The sequence below is a fragment of the Cryptosporidium andersoni genome (genome assembly GCF_001865355.1).
Source record: "Cryptosporidium andersoni isolate 30847 chromosome Unknown contig_37, whole genome shotgun sequence".
Lineage (NCBI taxonomy): Eukaryota > Apicomplexa > Conoidasida > Eucoccidiorida > Cryptosporidiidae > Cryptosporidium > Cryptosporidium andersoni.
Window position 1 is genome coordinate 42094 of NW_027122856.1, and position 9272 is coordinate 51365.

Sequence of the window (9272 nt, forward strand, 5' to 3'; positions counted from 1 at the left end):
AAAAAAGAGAAGAGATATAAGTTAATATATATTAATTTAAGAAAAAAAAAAAAAGTCAAAGTCAAATATCACTCTAATGCAAATTGATAGATTCTACTAAGAATTTAAGCTCCTATCAGCTATATAAATCAATTAATCAAAAAGTGAAAAACCTAAGTCAGCTTCTTCTTCTTCTTCTTCTTCTTTAGCTGGAGCAACAGCTGTATTAGGATCAGTAGAAGCAGTTGCACCTAATGTATTAGTTACATTACTACCTACCGATACAGTTTGTAATTTACTTAAACCAGAAGCAATTACTTCATGAGGTAAATGACCTTGCATATTCTTTATTAATACATTTATTATCTCTTCATCACAATCAATACCAACTGAGCTTAAAACTGAACTAATATCTTTTGATGATGGAGACTCATTACCAGCAGTTACACATAATAAATATGCAGCAACGTATTTCATAGACATCTTAATAAATCAGAAATAGGAGAAAAAAAGGTAATAATTAAAAAGTAATAATTATATTTCTCGTCTAAATATAAAATAAATTTTGAAATTGCGCTTATTGTCTGTCTTTACCCCAATAATAATATTTCTTATTATCTAGAAGTTAATGTTAGTAATATACATTAATAGGTTGTCTATATAATTATTTATAATATTATTAAATTAGTTATTAAGTTTAGAGATAAACAGACTTAATTATATTATTTAATACTTATACTTATTACTTATTAAGAGACGAGACAAAAAATACTATAGCGCCTTTAAATAAATATTATATTGGCCGCTATTAAGTACTAGTGTATTAGAATTTATTTGAATAACTATTAAGTCTTATTATTAAGAAAAAAAAAATAGAGAAGTTGAATATTTTATATAATATCATTAAGAAATATAAATATATATTATTACTTTAATATTCTAATAATAGACCTCTTATTTTTTTTTCTAAGTATTATCCTTAAATAATATTATTACTTTAAATATTCGAAAATATATGATTCTTAGATTCTTAATGACTATACTTATCTAGTAATATATTTGTTATTTTATCTTTTCTCTACTAATAATAAAATATTAGTTCTATAGGACCTTATTAGTTAAAAAAAAAAAAAAAAAAAAAAAGAAAATAAAAGTAAAAATGATAGTGGTGGGGGGAGGGTGCAAAAATTGGTTACCAATATTTATTTAATAAGTATTAAGGATGAGGTGAGGTTGCGGCATTATTTAGATTTTATTTGATTAAATTTAATCAATATTAAGAAAAATGGTAAGTTTATTATTATATTGCTTTAAAATGAATCTTTATTATTTATATTTAATAGGCTCAATCACGTTTAACATCATTGAAATCTAATATATATGAAAAGAAGATTGAAAGACGTGGAACTCCAAATAAGAAGAAGAAATCATATCCTGTAGGACCTTTTGTTCTTGGTCTTTTTGTATTTGTTGTAATTGGTTCTGCTATAATACAAATTATTGTAAGCGCAACAACAAAGCATCTTGACTAAAGGATCTTATCTTTTAAAGAATATGTAGTTTAAATAGTTATTAAATTCGATTATATTTTTAAATTATTTATTGAAATTATTAAAAAAAAATTAATATTGAGCTTTATATAATATCTATTAGGAATTATTAATTAATTACTTCAATATTATAATTCTATCAATTCTTATTTTATTTATTATTAGTAATATAAAAAAAAAGATGTCTTCTAGATTTATTAAATTAAATTTGATGATATTTTAATAATATTAGTATATATCTAGCTCAGAAAATTTGATATTTGTATTTTTAAAATATTTATAATTGAAATCTTTGGAATATATGGATCTAAAGATTTAAATGGATGAATACATACGAATTTATTTGTTGAATCTAATCCAATTGAAGTACTGTTTAATAAATATACTTTACATACACAATGAATTAATTTTCGAAATAATTTATTACAATTTTGTATTACCATTACTTTACAGTATTTATTTCTTGTAATATAATTCTTTAATAAAAAATAGTCATTACAATCATTCTTATCTTCTAAAGTTGTATTACAAAGTTGAGAATTGTTTATATTAAAATAATGAATAGAATCATTTTCCCCTTTATATAATCCATTAATATATTCAATAAGATGATTTTCTAAACTTGAAATAAAAAATTGAATATATATTTGATCAAGTAATTTGAATGTACTTTCAAAAGTACGATAAAGGAATCCATGTATTAAATCCTTATATTTTTCATTTAATATACTTTTTTTTGTATATATATTTTTAGAATTGTTATCTGTTAATTGAAATATATCTTTTTCATATATTTGATAATTATTAATATCATTTAATAATATTATTTCATCAATTGATTTATGTAATTTAAATGCTATAGGATCAAGATATATCTGTTTATTTTTATTTAATGAATCTAGATAAGTATATTGATATGTATTACATTTCATTTGAATATCTTCTCCACATTTTAAATATAATTCATAAAGATCAGTATTTGAACGTAATTTTATCCAAGTACTTGAATAAATAGTGTGATTATGATCATGGAAAGAAGAACCACTAAATATTAAATTAGCTTCCTCTTCATTATCATATTCATCAACATATAATGAATTTCCTTTATGTAGTAATAGTTGATTATTAAGCCAACGACGATATTTCCTATTACCTAACATTATATAATATTAAATTTAATAAAGTTAATAATTATATATTCATTATATATCTCATTAGTTAAGTGAAGAAAAAAAAAAAAAGAAAGAAAACATGTCGATATTTAATTTTTAGTATAAATATTTATTTTTACATGTAACACGCGCCTAAAAAAAAAAAATTAGTATTATCTATTATTTCTCTATTCTTTTTTTTTTTTTTTTTAGCTAATAAATAAATAAGGATTTATTTATATAAAGAAAATTTTACGATTGACTTGTAAATCTGGTCTCCATATATATTCAAAATTCCCTTGTTTAGTATTAAAGGTACCTTCTTGTAACCACATTAATTTTAATGTAAACCTTGGACCTATTTCTTGTAAACCAGTACTAGTTACTTTATTATCTTTCTGTTTAAATATATATCTATAATGTCTAAAAAATATAAAATCCCTCTGATTATGAAAAGTAATAACTCTTCTACCATTAAAATCTGGATTAAATGGAAATAAAGATGCTAATTGCCTCCCTATTCTATATCCTATCCTTGTATCAAAATTATTTAATATAATCTCTGGATTATGTGTAGTTGATACTGCAGTACCTTTCATATCTTGAGCTAATTTAAGAGACCTCATTCTAAAATAACTAGTTGGTCCATCTGGTAAATGACATATATATAAACCCCAAGGTTGTTTTTTTATTGGATGTTCTATAAATATTAAAAGATCTGTATATGTATTATCTTTATTACTATTTATTTCTTTAATTATTGATTTTATTTTAAAATTATATCGTTTATAAAAATCACAATTTGGTATTATTGCAACAAATTCTTTTAAAAAATTATACATATGTTTACTTGGTTTTCTACAAGTAGTAATTAATAAGTGAGGAGATCTTTTCTTTAAGAAATAATCTGAAAATTCATCATTTTCCATTTCTTTATGTAATTCTTGATCATTTATTGCATCTTTCAAATATGTTTCATCAATTTCACGGGTATTTTCAATAGTTCTTGGTATACCTTTTTCAATAATTTCACCATTTGTCTCCTTTTTATGATTCTCCCTTCTTTTAGTACTTTTAGCCAATTTCTTCTTTATAATTCTTTGTTTTTTAACATTTAAGCGTCTGACTTTATTTTTAATATCATTTATATTGTATTGTTGATTATTTATTATACCTTTAGTTTTAGTTTCAAATCCCTTCTTATAATTAATATTTCCACTATCTTTAATATTTTCTATTTTACTATAATCATCCATTATATTATTTAACAAATATAAATGAATGGAATTAAGTTAAATAAATTTTTACTTTATTATTGAAGATTGTCTACCTGTCCTATTTTAAATAATACATCTTTATTATATTTTAGCGCTTTAATTATTTTTAATTATTATATAGTACATCCTTATTAAATTTTGTTATTTAATTATTATATAATAATTAAAAATAATTAAAGCGCTAAAATATAATAAAGATGTATTATTATATAAAATAAAGGAGGAAAAAAAAAAGGGAATTAAAAATATTTAGAAAAAAAAGAAGAGAAAAAAAAATAATAATACATGTATCTACCGCTAAATAGTAAATAATACACTTTCAGGCGGTAAATATTTAATCTAAGACGTGACTAGTCTCAGTTAATATTATTAATAAATGAGACACATCTACTCTTTATTTAGTAATGATAAATATTGTAATATATTAAATAGTAAATTTATTTGAGACAGAATAAATAATAAGGCGGAATTTAAATTATATATATATATATTTACATACATACATACATACATACTTTTTTTTTCTTATAAAGGTTACTAAAGAAAACTATAATTTCATAGAATTAAGAAGATCTTAAGATTTTAATGAGTAACTTTACAGTTCGTATTAGAAAATTTTTAAATAATCCATTATTGGCTCGTAAACAATTTGTAGTAGATGTTATTCATCCAGGTATTGGAGGTGTTAGTAAAGCAGATCTTAAAGAAAAATTAGCCAAATTGTACAAAGTAAGTGATGCAAATTGTATTGTTTTATTTGGTTTTAAGACAGCTTTTGGTGGTGGACATTCATCTGGTTTTGGTTTAATATACAATAATATTAGTGCACTAAGGAAATTTGAACATAAATATCGTCAAATCCGTATGGGTATTTTGGAAAAGAAGACTCCTACAGGACGTAAGGGTCGTAAAGAAACTAAAAATAGAAGGAAGAAAGTAAGAGGTACTGACAAAGCTAAAGTATCTGGTTCTAAGAAATAAAAGTAATAATTAAAAAAAAATTTAATATATGCAATTAAAAGTATAATAAGATTATTTTTAAGTGAAGTTTATATTAACTTAGTAATAATAAATATTAGACTTTATTTTTAAGATTATTATTCTTATTTTATTTAAAGCATAATATCTAGTGATGTCTTATTAAAAATAAGAAAATATTTATTTAAATTATAGAGTATAAGTTTAAGATAATAGGAATTATTGTACTAATTAAGTCTCTTACTTAAAATCTATAGATTTCAATAATAATATTAGTTTTATATTTTCTCTATGGATTTGTTCTAATTCTCTTAATAGAGGATCTAGTTTTGATGTAGCAAATTCTATTTGTTGATTTTTTCTATTAATATTAATATCTTGAATTGATTTACTAAGGTGTTTTTCATAAATTTGTAAATATTTTTGGTTATTTTTAAGTATATCTAGATATTTTATCCATAAATCTTCACCATATTCTTTTAATAATTCAAGATTATCATAATATATTTTCAAATGTTCATAAGTATTCCCTATTTTACTTAAACCTTGATTATATAGTTTTTTAATAGATATTTGATCTTGTATATTATTATTATCACATAGTATATTATCAATAAAATACTTATCATTAAAATAATTAGATTGTGAATTTTTTTCAGTAGAGTATGGGATTATTTTTGATTGAATAGATCCTTTTGTATAAGAAAAATTATTTAAATTTCCCAATTCATTAATTTCTTGTTCTATTAGATATTTTGCATTTTTTAATTCATCTTCTGTGATTTTATCTAAATAACATAAAACATCAAAATTTTGATTCATTTCATTTTTAAATTATAAAAATAATTTTAAAAAAAGAAAAAAAAAAAAATGGCGCAATATTATACATGTAGCGCCATTTGTACCGCCTTTTATATTTAAAATTTCATTAGTACTTGAAAGTCTAATGAGAAGAAGAGAGCTAGTTTCAACCCTTTATAAGATTTTTATAAATCTCAATATAATAAAATATAAATAATTAGTTGGGGAGGGGGCTGCTATAACTGTGTGAATATTAAGATATTTTGTTTATTCACACAAAATTAGAGATGTTGGATGATAATCGCAAATTAGGTTTGGGTTTTTGTGGACTTGGAATATTTTTAATTACTTTGGGTGTACTATTGTTATTTGATAGAGCCTTATTAACATTGGGGAATTTAACATTTGTTGCCGGACTTTCAGTAGTCCTTGGATTAAGTAAATTAACTAGATTTTTTTTTAAGTCTGATAAGCTCAAAGGTACTTTCTTTTATTTTGGTGGTTTAGCAGTTATTATTTTGAAAAGCACAATAATAGGATTCATATTACAGATGTTAGGGTTATTTTATTTATTTAATAGTTTTCTTCCAAATATTGTTTCATATATTAAACTCTCCCCTGTAAGTTTTATTTTGGATCTTCCAGGGATTAAACAGATTGCAGAGTGGATCTATGATCAGAGAAGGCTTCCATTATAATGCTAAAAAGTAGTATAAATTAGGAATATATTTCTTAGTTTTCGTTTACTAAGTGACTTTCTTTTTCTTTTTTAAATGAAAAATTACGTTTTTATTGGATATTTATCTCTAATGTAATTTTTTCTATTTAATTTAAATATTGATACTATGATATTAACCTACAATAAAGATTTAGAAAATCTAATAACACTTCTTTTTTTTTTCTAACAATATTTAAATAGATATTTTACTTAATTAATGAAATCATATTATTTTCAACCTTGAATAAATTACATCTTTCAGCAATGAATGCTCCTAATTTCTTCGTTACTCCTTCAGGTTTCTTAATTTTATTTCCAATCATTGCTAAGTTTGTACGTCCATTTTTCTTTAGGAATTCAATAATAGAATTTTCATAAGCTTGATCTGCTTTATTCTGAGTTGAGTCAGGTTTAACCTTCTTTTTTACTGGTTCCTGAACTTCAGACTTTTTTGTCTTTTGAGAAGTACTAGATTGTTTGTTAGTATTTTTAATAGGTACAGGAGGTTCTTCCTTTTCGCTATCATCATCTTCATCATCTTCATCATTTTCATCATTTTCATCATTTTCATCATTTTCATCATTTTCATCATTTTCATCATCTTCATCATCTTCATCATCTTCATTATTATCTTCATCATCCATTAAATTCTTAAGATCAAGTTCATCTGCTTCATCACTATCAATTTCCTCATCTTCATCAAGATCTTCTTCTGTAGAATCTTCACTATGTTGAATCTTTCTTTTTAAATTACGATTTGAACTCTTCTTAATTTCCTCTTCTTCATCAGAAATTCCAATCATAGCATCTTCATCATCAAATTCATCTTCGTGCATATCTGGTTCATAAAAACCTGAAATATGAACTTCATTTTTACCAATAATAGATAATTCAATATCAGAACTTGTAGAAAGAAATAGATCTAAACTAGCATGTTCTACAGTCCCTTTTTGTAAAGAACATATAGTAATAGCCTTGTTATTTTCAATAGCCTGTACATATACACGTCCATTATCCTTAGGTTCTGATAAACATGCTTGTGATAAATGTAGAATTTCTCCCTGTGTAGGGTCAAGCTTAATCTTTTGAGATGGCTTAATAATTAGTCCACAAAACATCCTCAATAAAACTGTAATTTAATAAAAATAAATTATTTCAAAAAATCCTATAAAAGTGGCAGATAATGACTATCCAATGCAGAGAGATGAGAGACACATGACGGCGCCTGAAAGGCGTCTCGATACCTGTTGATAAAAAGTTAGTTGCATGTTAAATTATTTAAATATATAAGACAAAATATTTTTATATTTTTAACCAAACAAGTAATTACAGATATCCTATATATTTATTACAATACATTAGAAAAAAATCTAAGATCTGATCACTTTTTTTCTTCTTAATTTTTACTTAGATAATATATTAAGATCTAGCTGTTTTAGATAAAACAAGAGCACCAACATGACTTATAGAACGTCTTATCTCAACTTCACTATTATTTGGTGAGTCATCCAATAAAGCCAATAGTCCAGACGGAACAAATCTTAATTCCCTTAAATCATTTCTAGTAAGTATATCTAATAGTGTTTTTGGATTTTCACCAGTAAAAGCTATTTTATAACAATGTCTAAATAATGGAAAGTGCTTTTCTACATCAATATTTCCTTCAAGCATAAGTGCTTCTAAAGTTTCATTAATTTCTTTTAAGGTTGATAAACCAGCTAAATGTTGACCACCTGTTACTTCTTGTTCAACTTCACTCCAACTCTTTGTACCATTATTTAAAGTGAATGCTTTTCCTCCTCTAACATTACGACCACCAAGACAGGTTGTTACAAGATCTGCAATGCCACAAGATTCAAAAAATACTCTAGTCATAATATTACTCCTAACATTGAAAAATACACTTCCATACAAAATCATCTCTAATACTCCTAATCTCATTACAGCTGAGACAGTATTTGTTCCACATCCTAACCCTTGTATCATACCTACTAATAATGCAATAATATTTTTTAGACCACCAAAAAGTTCAGTACTTATTATATCTGGAACACAATCTATTTTAAACCAGGGAGTATCAAATAAATATTGCCATATATAAGCATCATCATAATCTGAACATGCTAAAGTAGCTTCACCAAATTCTCTTGCAGCTAAACCAGTTGCTACATTTGCACCAGAAAGTACACAACAATCAACTCCAATTTCTTCACTTATAACTTTACTAATTAAATGTGGATGTCCATCTTCAACTAAAAATCCTTTAGTTAAAGATACTGCCTTTACTGCTTTCGAAAAATTTATTCCTAATTCTTTGATTTGCCGTGCTACAGAACGAATATATTGACTTGGTATAACAAATATCATTAAATTACAATTATCACAAGCTTCCCTCAAATCAGTAGTAGCTACAATATTCTCAGGCATATTATGGCCTGGTAAATACTTTGGATTTATATGATCCCTATTAATTACCTTAGAGAGCATCTCTCCAGACTCTAATTCTTCATCAACTAACCATAACTTAACTTCATTATCAAATATCAATGTTCGTTGAGTATTATAACCCACAACACAGCTTATAGCGGAACCAAAACTACCAGCCCCAAATATGGTGACTTTTAGTGAATTACATCTCAAATGTTGTCTTAGACACATCTTCAGTAAAAATGACAATAATAAATAATGTAAGACTTCAATATGCACCTTTAGAAGACAAATATTATCATTTAAATCCCCCCGCTAATAACGCATCCTAATCCAATGTAAATGTCCCTAAATTATAAACATATAAAATTAAAATACTTATAAATATATA

The 9272-nt window shown here is 24.1% G+C and overlaps 8 protein-coding genes across 8 annotated transcripts; 2 read left to right on the forward strand and 6 right to left on the reverse strand.

Moving 5' to 3' along the window:
• Positions 1 to 132: 132 nt before the first annotated feature.
• cand_008500 (60s acidic ribosomal protein P2) lies at positions 133 to 462 on the reverse strand (the record flags this gene model as incomplete). Its single annotated transcript, XM_067211090.1, has 1 exon — positions 133 to 462. One exon carries the CDS (start codon positions 460 to 462, stop codon positions 133 to 135), a length of 330 nt encoding a protein of 109 aa, XP_067067813.1.
• A 1306-nt stretch (positions 463 to 1768) lies between these two features.
• On the reverse strand, positions 1769 to 2689 carry cand_008510 (uncharacterized protein; the record flags this gene model as incomplete). The annotated part of the gene is made up of 1 exon (XM_067211091.1): positions 1769 to 2689. The coding sequence occupies one exon, from the start codon at positions 2687 to 2689 to the stop codon at positions 1769 to 1771; it is 921 nt and encodes a 306-aa protein (XP_067067814.1).
• A 227-nt stretch (positions 2690 to 2916) lies between these two features.
• cand_008520 (ribosome production factor 2) lies at positions 2917 to 3936 on the reverse strand (the record flags this gene model as incomplete). Its single annotated transcript, XM_067211092.1, has 1 exon — positions 2917 to 3936. One exon carries the CDS (start codon positions 3934 to 3936, stop codon positions 2917 to 2919), a length of 1020 nt encoding a protein of 339 aa, XP_067067815.1.
• Positions 3937 to 4542: 606 nt separating this feature from the next.
• Positions 4543 to 4938, forward strand: cand_008530 (40s ribosomal protein S24; the record flags this gene model as incomplete). Its single annotated transcript, XM_067211093.1, has 1 exon — positions 4543 to 4938. One exon carries the CDS (start codon positions 4543 to 4545, stop codon positions 4936 to 4938), a length of 396 nt encoding a protein of 131 aa, XP_067067816.1.
• A 237-nt stretch (positions 4939 to 5175) lies between these two features.
• On the reverse strand, positions 5176 to 5757 carry cand_008540 (uncharacterized protein; the record flags this gene model as incomplete). The annotated part of the gene is made up of 1 exon (XM_067211094.1): positions 5176 to 5757. One exon carries the CDS (start codon positions 5755 to 5757, stop codon positions 5176 to 5178), a length of 582 nt encoding a protein of 193 aa, XP_067067817.1.
• Positions 5758 to 6023: 266 nt separating this feature from the next.
• cand_008550 (GOT1-like family protein) lies at positions 6024 to 6434 on the forward strand (the record flags this gene model as incomplete). The annotated part of the gene is made up of 1 exon (XM_067211095.1): positions 6024 to 6434. One exon carries the CDS (start codon positions 6024 to 6026, stop codon positions 6432 to 6434), a length of 411 nt encoding a protein of 136 aa, XP_067067818.1.
• A 226-nt stretch (positions 6435 to 6660) lies between these two features.
• On the reverse strand, positions 6661 to 7572 carry cand_008560 (uncharacterized protein; the record flags this gene model as incomplete). Its single annotated transcript, XM_067211096.1, has 1 exon — positions 6661 to 7572. The coding sequence occupies one exon, from the start codon at positions 7570 to 7572 to the stop codon at positions 6661 to 6663; it is 912 nt and encodes a 303-aa protein (XP_067067819.1).
• A 301-nt stretch (positions 7573 to 7873) lies between these two features.
• cand_008570 (glycerol-3-phosphate dehydrogenase) lies at positions 7874 to 9112 on the reverse strand (the record flags this gene model as incomplete). The annotated part of the gene is made up of 1 exon (XM_067211097.1): positions 7874 to 9112. The coding sequence occupies one exon, from the start codon at positions 9110 to 9112 to the stop codon at positions 7874 to 7876; it is 1239 nt and encodes a 412-aa protein (XP_067067820.1).
• Positions 9113 to 9272: the final 160 nt, after the last annotated feature.